The sequence below is a fragment of the Geotrypetes seraphini genome, chromosome 10 (assembly GCF_902459505.1).
Source record: "Geotrypetes seraphini chromosome 10, aGeoSer1.1, whole genome shotgun sequence".
Classification (NCBI taxonomy): Eukaryota; Metazoa; Chordata; class Amphibia; order Gymnophiona; family Dermophiidae; genus Geotrypetes; species Geotrypetes seraphini.
In genome coordinates, this window is record NC_047093.1 from 130,286,403 (window position 1) to 130,301,244 (window position 14,842).

The 14,842-nt window shown below is 43.2% G+C and overlaps 1 protein-coding gene across 1 annotated transcript in view; it reads left to right on the top strand.

Annotated features, from left to right (window-relative positions):
* The window catches only part of KIFAP3 (kinesin associated protein 3), a 151,070-nt gene that overhangs the window by 75,828 nt on the left and 60,400 nt on the right, over positions 1 to 14,842 (top strand). Inside the window, exons 12-14 of the mRNA XM_033961530.1 lie at positions 3,159 to 3,267; positions 7,606 to 7,718; positions 10,643 to 10,808. Of these exons, the coding sequence (XP_033817421.1) occupies positions 3,159 to 3,267; positions 7,606 to 7,718; positions 10,643 to 10,808 (388 nt within the window). The remainder of the gene's footprint in view (positions 1 to 3,158; positions 3,268 to 7,605; positions 7,719 to 10,642; positions 10,809 to 14,842) is intronic.

A 14,842-nucleotide genomic window follows, 5' to 3' on the forward strand; every position in this document is an offset into this window, starting at 1 on the left:
TACTTACCACACATGATTCTGGCACCTATAGAGAATTACCCGCTAAGCCAGCTGTGTTCTGTAGTTCACGTGCGTGTGATATCTCAGAGCTTGTCTAAACTCCCGTGATGTTATAAGGGGAAATAATTCTGACTCTTGATACTGAAGAATTCTGAGGCACTGAAGAATTTTTGTGGATTTCAGAAATTACGAATTTACAGAGGTAGTGTGAATGCTTATTCCGTTCTGCTTACTTTGGAAAGGCAGAGCAGTGGACAAAGGGAGCAGCTTCCCTTTCAGTGAACTCTATCTTAGAGCCCCATGGCAGCCTTTAAAGCAGAGCTTGCCTTTCCTCGTTTTAAATGGGCCATTAATTATTTCACGAGAGAAGGAAGCAGGCTACAGGGATTTTTCCCCCACTATTTCACTGAGGCTGCTTCTGAAAATGTGTTGAAAGAGTCTGTCTTGGGTGAGAAGTCATTTAAGTTGGTTTATTACGCTCCCCTACAGGGAAAAAATATGAACTGCATTAGTAAAGTTCTCTGATATTTCTTCACAATATATACTGTGACTGATGATCAACAAATTTGGGGGATTTTCAGCTTGGAGATAGGCCCTTAGTCTGATGGGCCCTCAGGCAATGGTGCGCCCGCACCTGGAGTTCTGTGTCCAGTATTGGTCACCGTATCTTAAGAAGGATATGGCAATACTTGAGAGGGTTCAGAGGAGAGCAACATGAATGATTAAAGGCATGGAAAACCTTTCATACACTGAAAGATTGGAGAGACTGGGGCTCTTCTCCCTGGAAAAGCGGAGACTTAGAGGGGACATGATAGAAACCTACAAGATCATGAAGGGCTTAGAGAGAGTAGAGAGGGACAGATTCTTCAAACTTTCAGAACATAAAAGAACAAGAGGGCATTCGGAAAAGCTGAAAGGGGACAGATTCAAAACGAATGCTAGGAAGTTTTTCTTTACCCAGCGTGTTGTGGACATCTGGAATGCACTTCCAGAGGGCGTAATAGGGCAGAGGACGGTGCAGGGATTCAAGAAAGGATTGGATAATTTCCTACTGGAAAAAAGGATAGAGGGGTATAGATAGAGGGCTACTGCACAGGTCCTGGACCTGTTGGGCCACCGCGTGGGCGGACTGCTGGGCACGATGGACCTCTGGTCTGACCCAGTGGAGGCATTTCATATGTTCTTATGTAGATCTCATAAAGGAATTTGGAATTTATATGCTATCATTTTCTTGCCTTCATTCCTTTGTGGGTTTTGTGTTTTTTTAAAGTTATGATGTTTATATTATAGAGTCGTTCTTGGTGTGGCCCCACTCTATCTTGCTGATAGATTTGTTATCATGACACATGAGAAGAGTAGAAAATCTCATGCCCTCTTTACGTTCCCTTCAGTTCCTCCCCTCTTAAAGTCAATCAATTTGTACCTTTGCTTAATCTTTGTAAACCGCATAGAACTTCACGGTATTGCGGTATATAAGCTGTTATTATTATTATTATTAAGGGCTGTAAAAGTAAGAAACATCATGGGTATTGTCTTTCTTATCAAGCAGCTTATTACGACAAAGATTTCCCCCATTATTGATCAGATCTACATCTTATATACATTATTAAAACTTTTGAAGACTTTTCTCCAAATTTTTGGCTAACTAAATCTCTGTGTATTACATTGCTATGTATTTTTGCATAGCATAATCTTTTGTTAACCGCATTGAACTCAGGGTTATGTGGTCTAGAAATTTGTTATTATGTTATGTTATGTTTTTGTATTAGTAAAATGTCAGCATTTCTTCTAGTCGCTAAAAATCTTGGGGCCTATATCCTGATATGTTAGTGCCGTAGAATATAGCTGGCTAAATATATTTTAAAACTTGTATCTGTGTCTGGCTTATTAAGATGCCTGTAACCAAACGCCAGCTGAATATTGTCCCCTCCATCTAAAGTTTAAACCCGTCGTGCCACTCCCTTACTGGCCAAAGAAGAGACAGGATCCACAGTGACATGTTTAAATGGCAGCCAGGTGAGAGCTAGACAAGGAAGAAAATGTAAAGGACTAGTTTAGATGTGAAAGGGAAGGGGAATAGTGCAAGAGGTGAGGAAAAAAAAGGAATACAAGAAAGAAGGATAAAGCCGAGTCGCACATATCCCTGTAATCAATTCCTCGGCCACATCCAAGTGCCATTGCAGAAAGGTTCGCAGTAGAGCTGCACAAGGATTTCTGAGTATAAAACTTTTACTGTGAACATAATATCATTCCATGCAAAAAGCTGCTAGCATGCACATTTTATGCCCAGAAAATGTGCAGCTTTTTTTTTTTTTGGGGGGGGGGGGAGAGGGATGTGGTAGAGTTTGCTGGACACATGCACACAAAGATTTTGCGGTAAGCGCGGGTTCTTGTGCACTTCTTCAAACAAAGCCAAAAGCATCAGCACATATCAGAGTCTGTTCTTCACCTAAATATGAGCCTCGCAAAAATTGCTTGCACATAAAACTTTTGCGAGGATCATATAGTTAGGTACAGATGAATACCGTATATATTCGAATATAAATTGATCCAAGATGAGGCACCCTTTTTCCCCACAAAAAGAAGGAAAAAAGATTGACTTGAATATAAGATGGGGGGGGGGTTAATATTAATGTGCCCTGCCCCCCACCTTCACTCCCTCCCCTGCCAGGGTCTGCACTCAGCCCCCCTCACTCCCTGCCAGGCTCTGCACCCAGCTCCCCTTCCTGCCCTGCCAGGCTTTCCACCATGTCCTCCCTCCCTCTCTGACAGGCTCTTCACCCTGTTCCCCCTCCCTCCCTGTCAGGCTCTGTACCCAGCCCCCTTCCTCTCTCCCTGCCCTGCTAGGCTCTCTACCCTGTCTCCCCTCCCTCCCTGCCAGGCTTAGCACCCATCCCCCTTCCATGCCCTGTACCCTGTCCTTCCTCCCGATGTCATATAGGCCTCCACCGGGCCTACCATATGACCTGGTGGGCTGGAACAGGAGGGATCCCTCCCGTCTCCTGTCCCTGCCAACTCTGTCAATTTTTTATGTCCTGGAATTTTGGTCTCTGTGTTGCAGATTACATAGTGACTTGAGATTGGGCTCCCTAATGCTTTAGATAGGAACACTGGATCTGGACTTTGATACTGATTGATTTTTTTCTACTTTTTGGCAGTTGATGAAAATGCTTTTTGAGTGCTCTGAAGAACGCATTGACCTGGAGCTCATTTCATTCTGCGTTAACCTGGCTGCTAATAAAAGGAATGCACAACTCATCTGTGAAGGTAAGTGTCTCCTGCAGTTCAGTATGAGGATCCATATATAACTCTGCTGTCCTAGAACTGTAATGTAAATCACCTACTCATCTGGAGATTTGGATTTAGCGCATTCATTTCTCAGTAGTTCAAGGCAAGTTCTAGTGTAAAGTGTCTAGGAGTCCTGACTACATGTAATAATCCCCAAATTGTGAGTTGTGTTGAAGACGGTTGACATTTACATTCTTCAACTCTGCCTTCTCCAGTGACTGTATTGCCCCTCTCCAGTTTTTCCTTCTGCATTCGAGTTGAGAAGGTGATATTCTGATCTGCTCTGATAATTTTTTCTTATTTTTAAGTTTGCGCTGGGACAGCTCTGCCTGGGAGAGGATACAGACTCTGGGAAAGAAGTCTGTAGCTAGCAGAGAAACCTTTAGGGTACCTGTCTGACCAGCCTGCAATAGGACTTGTGGAGCTCAAGGTCCATTCTCCTGGAAGCTAGCTCGCAACCTGATTTATCACGTTCTTCAGTGCAAGCTGTTTGGCCCCTGTGGTAGACTGATCAGGCTTTAGCAAGTACCAGCTGTGTTTCCCCTCCCCCCCTTGTTGCGTGGGTCCTTTGGGGTTGAGGTGTCAGTTTGACTTTGGTCCGACTGGCAGCCCACAGATTGCAGCATGTGGACTTGATTTGGCCGACTGCGGCAGTGTCTTCTCCAGATTCCAGCTTCTGTGAATGCTAAAGCAGGCTAACAGCAGCCCAGACAGATTGTGAGTTGAGGCTATTGTAGCCTATGGGAAAATAGGGGTTGGGGAGTATCTGAAATTGCATGTTTGAAACATTGCTGGAGCCAGATGTAGCATCCCCCACCTCTATTTAAAAAAAACAAAAAACCCCCAAAAACTTTCCTAGATTTTTTGACCTTTGGTTTGGTTTTTCTGGGCTGTTTACAGCGTGATCATACTGCTGCAGCAGCCATCTTGGATTTCCAAATTTTTATTCAAAAGCCTCCGTCTACCTCAAAACCCTTCAATTTTGCTGAAAATCACTTAGGATAGCCCATAAGGCTGTGATACCCCTATATCATGCCAGATTTGCAGCTGTGGGGCGTCCATGTGACACACAGCACATGAAGAAGGGGTGGGGTCCTTGGGTTTAACCTCTCCTGGTACCTCCAGGGATTGGGGATTCCAGATGGCTCCTTTGTCTTGACTTTCTTTTGTCTCAAGCTCTCCTCAACCTGCTTCAATCCAGCTTGCGCCCCCTTCATTCTATGGAAACAGTCCTTGCTAGAATCTCCAATGACCTGCTTCTGGCCAAATCCAAGGGCCTCTACTCCGGCCTCATCCTTCTTGATCTATCCGTGTTGTTTGACCATGTAGATCACTGTCAATTCATTGATACACTGCCCTCACGACATTTCAGGGCTCTGTTATCTCATGATTTTCTTCATACCTTTCCCATTGCACTTTTAGTGTAAGCTCTGGAGAATCTTTCTTTGCAACCATTCTGCTACCTCAGGGCTCTGTCCTGGGACCTCTTCTTTTCTCCATCTACACTTCTTCCCTTGGTGCTCTAATCTCCTCCCATATCTTCCAGGATTACCAATATGCTGATGACTCGCAAATCTATCTTTCTACGCCTGTAATTTCTACAGGAATCCAGGCCCGAGTCTCAGCCTGACTTCTGACATTGCTACCTGGATATCTCGCCATCATCTAAAATTTAACATTGCCAAGACTGAACCCTCATCCTTCTTCCCTTCTCTATTTTGGTGGATATTGCTCTAATCCTTCCTGTTGCGTCAGCTCGCAACCTCGGGGTCATCTTTGACTCGTCTCTTTTCTTCTCTCTGCTTAGCCAACAAACAGCCATATCTTGTTGTTTCTTCCTATACGACGTCGCTAAAACCCAGCCTTTTTTCTCTGAACACCCTGCCAAGACCCTCATCCATGCTCTCTTCACCTCTCACCTGGACTACTGCAATGCGCTTCTCACAAGTTTTCCGCTAAGTCATCTCTCTCCCCTTCAATCTGTGCAGAATTCTGCTGCACGTCTGGTATTCCGCCAGTGTCATTATGCTCACAGTACCCCTCTCCTCAAAATTGCTTCACTGGCTCCCTGTCCGTTTCCACATTCAGTTCAGACTCCTATTATTGACTTACAAATCTCTGCAGCTCCTCAGTTTCTCTCCTCTCTCATCCTTCCTGACACTCCGCCCTGAGAACTGCGTACATCAGGCAAGTCTCTCTTGGCGGTACCCTTCTCCTCTATGGTCAACTCCCTACTCTGTCCCTTCTACTTTGCTGCACCGTATGCCTGGAACAACCTGCCTGACTCGGTACGTCAGGCTCCACCTCTGATGGTATTCAAATCCAGTCTAAAAGCTCACTTTTTTGAAGCTGCGTTTAGGTCCTAACCCAACCAACTTGTAAAGCACCTAGTTCTGCTGTTCATTCCCTCCATAGTCCCCCCCACCCTATCTGTCTCATCATTCCCCTTCTAATTCCCTACCTGAGCAGCGTATATAGATTCCCCCTTTTGTCCTGTGTGTCTGTCATAATTAGATTGTAAGCTCTATTGGGCAGGTACTGTCTCTTGTGTATTTAAAGTACAGCACTGTGTGCATCTGGTAGCACTATAGAAATAATAAATTATTGTTGAAATAATTCTGTCCAGAGCCTTTGTATAGCGAACGGGCGAAGCGCAGATGCGTGTATGACAGCGAGCCCAAGAGTAGACCGTGGGATGCCCTGAAGGGGTCCTCAGGGCCCTCTAATCATAAGAACATAAGAATTTGCCTCCGCTGGGTCAGACCAGAAGTCCATCCCGCCCAGCGGTCCGCTCCCGCGGCAGCCCTCCAGGCCCATCACCTGTGCAATGGTCCCTGACTATTCCATAATGTGCTCTGGCCTATCACGGCTTTGCCCCTGAATTTGTAAGCCTAATGTGGAAGGCCTACTTAAATTGCTGGGCGGAAGGAGTGCCGGGGTGACTGCACAAGAGGGTTTCCCCGCTTCAAATGTGCACCCTCCAGAAGAGGTCCCCGGGCAGGATCCAAAAGCCCAATCAGATAAGGACTGGGGGATGGACTGTGAGTCTGAATCTATGCCTTTGCTTTTCCAGAGTGAATCTTCCCTTGTGGGAGATACGGAGGCCCGGGGTGAGTCCAGAAGCAGTAGTAGCACTGGACCAGGGCGAGGACCTGATGGTACGCCTTCTGTTTAAGTTGACTGCCTTGATGGAGCTTATTACTGAGACACAATGAGAATTAAAACTGGATTCTCTGCAGGCTACACAGTGCTCTGTTATGAGTGCTTCCCATGTTCAGACTTCTTTTTTTTCTCTCGCATCCTGATCTTACTTCCTTAATTATAGAGCATTGGGAGACCCCCGGAGGGCTTCCTATGGGTTTCTAAGTTGATAACAAATCTTTACACTGTGGCTCCTGAATTTCATCAGTTATTTGTCCAGCCAAAGGTGGATTCACTATTAGCACAGGTTACCAAGCGTACTTCCTTCCCTAGTGAATGGGGAGTAATGTTAAAGGATCACTGGACCTTTGGTCCGTCCCAGTATGGCAATTCTTATGTTCTTGCCTAGAGTCAGGACTTCTAGACATATCTACCAGAAAGAAGATTATTGAGGTAAGAACGTAATCTTCTGTTACATTCAAGTACAGTAGGTATTTTTTTGTTTCTGGAGGGCTTATGATCTTTTTGTATATACAACCCAATAAAACTTACATCTCATTAAATGTATATGCTCTATGAAATCAAATTAAACTAGCCTTCTCCCTCCATTAATATATTAATAACTGACAATATCCATCTGACTTCGAGTGAAAACCTTCAAAAGCACCAATTGGCATGTAAACATATAAATTCTAGGTGCTGCTTTATAAAGTATGCCCTAAAGTTGCTTAGTGTGTAAGTGAGAGGGGAACGTCGGTGGAGAATGGGCTGGCCATGGCTGTGTCGCCAAGTGACACAATCAGCTGCGTACATTGCGTGGTTCACCTAGATATTCCAGCCTTTAAGCTGCCGTAAGTGGACTCGCCTATATTTTGGCATGCCAATTTGGCTAGTATGTTTTTAAAGGCATAGGCACACGTTAGTGCCATTGTAGAATTGGCACTAAGAGCACCCCATTACGGCACTTATATCTTGGTACTGAGTTATAGAATTGCCCCCCTTGGTGCTGTACTTGAAAAAGCCTTAGTTCTCAGGCAGGACATAGCGCTTCCAGGAATGCTCGTAATTTGCTGTGAGAATCAAACTATATGTCCCGGGACGTAAGATTATAGCCTGTCTTCTGTTCATCATTTGTTAAACTTGTAGTAAAGGGAGAACCTACACTTTCTTTTCCAGGAAACGGCTTGAAGATGCTAATGAAACGAGCACTAAAATTCAAGGATCCATTGTTGATGAAAATGATTCGGAACATTTCTCAGCATGATGGCACAAACAAAAACTTGTTTATTGTAAGTATGATCTGTATGATATCTTAAACTAAACTAAAACTAAACTAAACCTTAAGTTTGTATACCGCATCATCTCCACAGAAGTAGAGCTCGGCACGGTTTACAGGAATTGATATAGAAAGGAACTCCAAAGAAAAGTAGAAGAACTTGGTACAGAGAAGTTTAGAGAGATTTAGTATATCGAAGAGGGAGAGGTCGTTACATTTTAGAGAAAAGCCATGTTTTTAAATGTTTTCGGAAGAGTTGGAGGGAGGTCAGACTCCGAAGCGGGATAGTAAAGCTGTTCCAGAATTCCGTGATCCTAAAGAAGAGGGATGTCCCTAATTTTCCTGCATGGGATATGCCCTTCGAAGAGGGGAAGGATAGTTTGAATTTTTGAGTAGATCTGGTGGTGTTGGGATTCGAGGAGTTCCAAGATAGTGGAAAAAGGGGAGGAAGGATGCCATGAAGAGACTTGAAGGTTAGGCAGGATCCTTTGCTTTGTGCAATCAAGATAGTGTGTTATTGTGGTGCTCCTTTCGGTCTACAAACAGTCTAATATATCAGTGTTTCCCGTGGCTAGGATTCAGAGAAACATAGAAACATGATGGCAGATAAAGGCCAAATGGCCCATCTAGTCTGCCCATCTGCAGTAACCATTATCTTTCTCGCTCCGAGAGATCCTACATGCCTATCCCAGGCCCTCTTGAATTCAGACACAGTCTCCGTCTCCACCATCTCTTCCGGGAGACTGTTCCATCCTGTGATTACTCCGGAACCTATCACCTTTTAACTTCATCCTATTCCCTCTCATTCCGGAGCTTCCTTTCAAATGAAAGAGACTCGACTCGTGCGCATTTACATGTAGGTATTTAAACATCTCTATCATATCTCCCCTCTCCCGCCTTTCCTCCAAAGTATACCCCAGGTATAGATAGTGTAATAATTTAACACTCTCTGAGATCAGGATCCTTCTTGGGAGCAGAATATCTGATAAAGCTATACTAAATAGTATATTTTACTATTTGGCTGAATATAGTACACACAAATTGTGTACAGATATGAAAGAAAATGTCACATGAGTCCTGAACCTGTGAATAGTGCATCTTCACCCGCGAGGGATGCAGAAGGTATCTTATATTATCCCAGGACAAGCAGGCAGCATATTCTTGACTGATGGGTGACGGCACCGACGGAGCCCCGGTACGGACAATTTTAGAGTGATTGCACTCTAAGAACTTGGAAAGTTCTAGTAGGCCGCACCGCGCACGCGCGAGTGCCTTCCCACCCGACGGAGGCGCGCGGTCCCCAGTTTCTTAGTTTCCGCGGAGCTAAGAAGTCGCACTTTTCAACGGCTGTTGAAAAGATTTTTTTCTGTCGCCTTCCCGCTCGCGAAATCTTTTTGGAAATTATATTTCCTTTTTTTCTTTTATTATTTTCTTTTAAAAAAAAAACCAGTTTTATTCTTTTTTCTTCATTTCGTCGGTTTTGCCCCGGCGGGGCCTGCTGCCGCCATCGAGGCCTCGGCCTTCGATTTGGCAGAAGCCGTTTTTCCTTTCATGCCCCCCCAGCCAGGTTTTAAAAAGTGCCAGCGGTGTGCACGGCCTATCTCTCTTACGGACCCGCACAATTGGTGCTTACAGTGCTCTGCCTCCCTGCATAACCAGGCACTGCCATCCAGTTTTTTCTTTCTGCAAGCAAGGACAAAATGTCCTTTTCATCTGCTCTGCTTAATATTTATTATTTGGATCGAGTCGGGTTTGGCCCCTGGGTGTCCGCTCACCTGGTTTCAGGAACAAACCAGCGCAAAATTGGCATGACACAGTGATTAAACCACCTGTGGAGTCCATCCTTACTGATTCTAGACCCAAATGAGGTGTTTTGAGGCAGGGAGAGGCTTTTAAAATAAAATTGGAAATTCCAATATGGCCACTGCAGCAGCGAGTTTAGCGCCAAAAACGACCCAGGGAAGTTATAAAAATGGACAAAAAAAAAAGTCAAAAACAGGATTTTAAGGAAGGGGAACCCTCAAGGAAGCCCAGAAACTCTTCAAAACCTCCAATTCAACTCCACCCCAATGTCCTTCAAACCATTTTTGCTTAGATTCATCTTCCTCTACCCGTTATCTCCTGAGTTGCCTTTTCTTTGAACATCTCTAGACTGTCCTCAGTTTGCTACCCCTCTTTGTTACCTTTTCAGCCCTCATATGTATTACTTACCATGGGTTCCACCCTCCAGCTTAGCTCCAGTTCCTTATCCCTAGACCTCTCACTAGATATTAGGCAGCGGGAATCTCTTCTTGAGGAAAGTTGCTAGTCTCTCCAATTTTCCTGAGACTTTGGGTCCCACTTGGGAATCCAGGGACCAACCCTAAAAAGGCCTTGAACTGCTGGATGCAGATGTGCACTTGCTATTGGGTGGCAAAAAAAGAGGAATGAGAAAATAATCTTTCCCTTTAGAACTGCGATCTTAGATTAATGGAATCCACTTAACTTCTTCCTGGGCACATCCTAATTGTGTGCCTAGCTAGAACAGTCCTAGTTGTTTTATCTCACCTATTCCTGAAATACCTAGACAGCTGACCCACTTCCCTCCTTCCCCTCTCTTGCCCTTTCTCCCCATTGTTCCCACATCCCTTAAGTTAACTCAACTTGTACGTCAACTCAACTTGTACTCCACTAATCTTCTGTAAACCGCATAGAACTTAACGGTATTGCGGTATATAAACTGTTATTATTATTATTATTATCTCCCTATGCTGCTTCCTTGAAATTTCATCCTCGGCAAAGGTGTGAAAATAGAATATTCTCCTTTATTGCAAGGAGTCACCCCAGCATTTTCCAAACTTGTGCTAATGACTTCCCCACCAAAGCTAGTTAGGTTTTCAGGATATCTTGATGTGAAGATCAAAAACCAATCAATCTTTTTATTTTTCTGTCTCACAGGATTATGTGGGAGACTTGGCAGCTCAGATATCCAATGATGAAGAAGAAGAGTTTGTAATTGAGTGTCTGGGAACACTTGCAAATCTGACTATATCTGACTTAGACTGGGAGCTTGTGTTGAAGGAATACAACCTGGTGCCATATCTAAAAGATAAGCTGAAACCAGGTGAGTACATTGTAATCCTCAAAGACAGCCACGGGACACACGTTGTGCCTTGTTCTTCCCCACTCGCAGGACTCGCGTGGTCTCTTCCTCCATGTGTTAAGAAAACACTGGCATATGTTAGAGATGAAACCATGTTTCAGAAATAAAAAAAACCTCATAATAGCAAATTCAAGAGATAGAAATGCGGGTCATATGTCTTGATCATACAATGTAACAAAACAAAAAAGCAGTAATTCCACAACCAAATATCAAATACACAAAAAAAGTGGAATGAAACAAAAATTAACTTTGTCAATTCAGTTGCACTGATAGATCATAAATGGAAAAAGGCAAAACCTCAGACCGTATTGTGCCACCAAGTTAAGTGGTTTCTATGTTTTATGAATTTTCTGATAGTACAAACAGTCAGTTCTAATGATAAATTTTGAAATCTTTATCTATTTACTAGTCTTTAAGCCCGTTACATTAATGGGTGCTAGAATAGATGTGTGTCTCTGTATTTCTTTTTTTTCTTTTTCTCTCCTTGGCTGCTTTCTTTCTGTCTATCTGTCTTTCTTTCTGCCTGTCTCTTTCTTTCCTCGGCTGTCCACCACCACCCCTTGCCTGCTCCCCCTGTCCAGCAGTAGCCCTTCTCCCTTCCTTTTACCACCCCCTTGCCCCTGTCCAGCAGTAGGGCCTCCCTGCCTGTTACCTCCCCCCTGTCCAGCAGCATCTCTTTCCTGCTCCTCCTGTACTGCAGCACCCCTTACCTGCTCCCCCTGTCCAGCATCTGGCTGTTTAGAAGAGGAGGGCAGACAGAAGAGCAGCAGAGGGCCTTACCGTGCTCACTGGCTGTGGATAGGTCTGCCGCTGCCTGGAGGAGCTGAAGAGCAGGGAGGCCCGCGCTTAGAGGGTGCTCGGGTGCGTAGGAAGCTGTTTTGCGGGCTAGTGGGTGTGAGGAGCGGCCGGGATCGCAAGAAATGCCCGACGTTCTGTTGCCGACTGTTTAGTTCTGTGCCGGAGGTATTTTTTAAGTTTAAAGCTGCCGCTGCAGTTCCTCTCCCGATCTCCGCCTGCATCGGAAGCTTTCTCCGACGCAGGTGCGGCTTGTGAGAGGAGCCGCTGTGGCGGCTTTGAACTTAAAAATAACTTCGGCCATAACTTACTGCTGAACTTAAAAATTACTTCGGTGAGAACATCCTTGGGGTCCGCGCGTGTGGTGCCATTTTTCCTCCCATGCTCATAGAACCGTAAGCGCGCATGCGCACTCTTGTCTGCTACGGACATACAGATCACGGAACACGCAGGTAGGAGTGCGCATGCGCGCTTAGCGTTTTATTATAGTAGATGATTAAATGCTATTTTTGCACAAAATTGCCATTTTGCACAGAACTTTTTATATGACCTCATACAACTTTATTATTAACTTTGACACTCACAATAACTTTATATATACAAAATTATAAAATTTACTGAAGAAATTTTTTTAAAATATCAATTATAGCACTTAATGTATTATTGCATTCATATAAAAAGGATGGAGGCGGACCAATGATTACATTTTATAATTTTTATTCATTTTACAACTTACATCACTTGTATTACTATTATTATCATCAACTGACATTCATGAAAGTTAACCTCCCCTCCCATCCCTATCACATCAAAAATATTCATTTATATTATATTATACAATATACATTCTATTAATATATAAAAAAAATCATCCCTCCCACCCATCCCTATCCCCTCATTTCAATTATCTTAAGGGAAAATGTTTATTACTCATTACAAAAGTCTGTTAATAATAATAATAATAACTTTATTCTTCTATACCGCCACAATCTTGCGACTTCTAGGCGGTTTACAATCAAGAGTGCTGGACATTCAGCGAAATACAATAAGTAGATATTCAGAGGAAATACAGAGATCAGAGACCTCAAGAGGCAATAGTATAGAAATACAATTTGCTGAGCGAAAATGTAATATGTACATTTTAGTAGGTAATGTCCGACAGGACCTGTTGGGGACAAATAGCAACGTAAAGTTACGATAAGATGAAGATAACAGATTATATTTATAACAGGTGGAATAGGGAGGGGGGAGGGAGACGGAGAGCGGGTCATTTGTTTAGGTATTTCTGGAACAGGTATGTTTTTAGGCGTTTCCTGAATTCCCCGTATGTAGTGGGGGAAAGCAGTTGGTCTCGGTCTTTGCCCCATAGGACTGCTTGGTGAGAGAGAAGGTGTTCGTGGTGTTTTTTTCATTTTGCAGCCTCTAACTGGAGGGGAAATTAGTTTTGGGTGTGTGGTTCTCTTGAGTTTGTTATTAGAAAATGCGAAAAGGTCCTTTATGTACTTGGGGGTCAGGCCGTATAGTACTTTGAAGCAGAGGCAGGCAAATTTAAACCTTACCTGGGCTTCCGTTGGTAGCCAGTGCAGCTGCCGATAGTAGGGTGTCACGTGGTCGAATTTCTTCAGCCCGAAGTTAAGTTTGACCGCAGCATTTTGCATTATTTGGAGACGTCTCATATTCTTTTGTGAGATTGCTAGATAGGCGATGTTGCAGTAGTCAAGCTGACTCAGTATGAGGGATTGCACTAGGATTCTGAATGTTGATGTATCGAAGTATGATTTAATGGTTCTGAGTTTTCAGAGAGTAAGGAAACCTTTTCTGAATAGGGAATCCACTTGTTCCTTCATTGTTAGGCATTGGTCTAGAATAACACCTAGTATTTTCATGGTGGGCTGAATAGGGTAGTTGAGTTTATTGATGCATAGTGGGGTTTTATTGTCAAGCGGGTGAGGGGAGGCAACGAAGAATTTTGTTTTTTCTGGGTTGAGCTTGAGCTTGAAATCTGTCATCCATTGTTCCATCTCATTTATGGCATCGGATGCCTTGGGAATGGTTTCCGAGATGGAGTTGGCGAATGGGATGATGATCGTAAAGTCATCTGCGTAGCTGAATAGTGTTATTCCTAGTTGGGTTAGTTTCACACCTAATGAAGACATTTAGATATTGAAAAGCAGTGGGGAAAGCAGTGACCCTTGTGGCACTCCGGATGAGTTGCTCCAGGTGTCGGTTAATGGTCCCCAAACATCTCGAAATTTACCAAAATTTCCTCTCTGTGTGGCTAACGTTCTTTCCATTTTATAAATATGACATATAGAACTCCACCAAAAACTGTAATTTAATCTACTCTGATTTTTCCAATTGAATGTGCAGAAGAAAGATAGGGGAGGTATTTCTGAATTTGATTAAATATTTAGTTCATTAGATAAGAATACTTATATGATATATTTAATTGCATATAGTATGGGAGGGATGGGAGGGAAGGGATTAAATCTTATGTATTTATGTTAAAATGATAAGAAATTCAATTCAATGTCAATTATTTATACACTTAATGTAAGAGACAAAATGAATAAAGAATTTATAAGACAATTGAATGTAATATGTTGAATTCCAGTCAGAATAAGTAGAAGCTTATCGTTTTCTGAAGAAATCTGACTTTTCGCTCTCATTGACGTGCCAAATAAAATAGTATCGTATGTCAAGGCTACCGGATTTTCTAACAACCTATTTATTTGGCCCCAAATTGATTTCCAAAAAGCCAAAATCCATGGACAATGATTGAAACCATAGCATTGCATTTGTCAGTAGCCTTTGGCTGTTATGAGACGCTGCAATACGGTCTGAGGTTTTGCCTTCTTCCATTTAGGATCTATCAGTGCAATTGAATTGACAAAGTTAATTTTCGATCATACATTGTGAAATAAAGTGCATTTTTTGAATCCCAGTTCCGGAGGCAGTTTCACCTTTGTGGGTATTGTAGTTTTTTTCTTTTATGCAAGTAGACGTAAAGGATACAGGATGGTTAATATACTTACTTACGCTAACAATATGCTTCATTCATCTGCGGTGGTTTCTAATTCACCAAATTGGCAAGGACACTGACTTAACTCTGTTCTTTTTATCCAGTTGTGTTACAGACTATAGCAACCATGCTCCTGAAGGGGTTTTCCATTATAAATTCTGTATGGCTGACCTTGAAC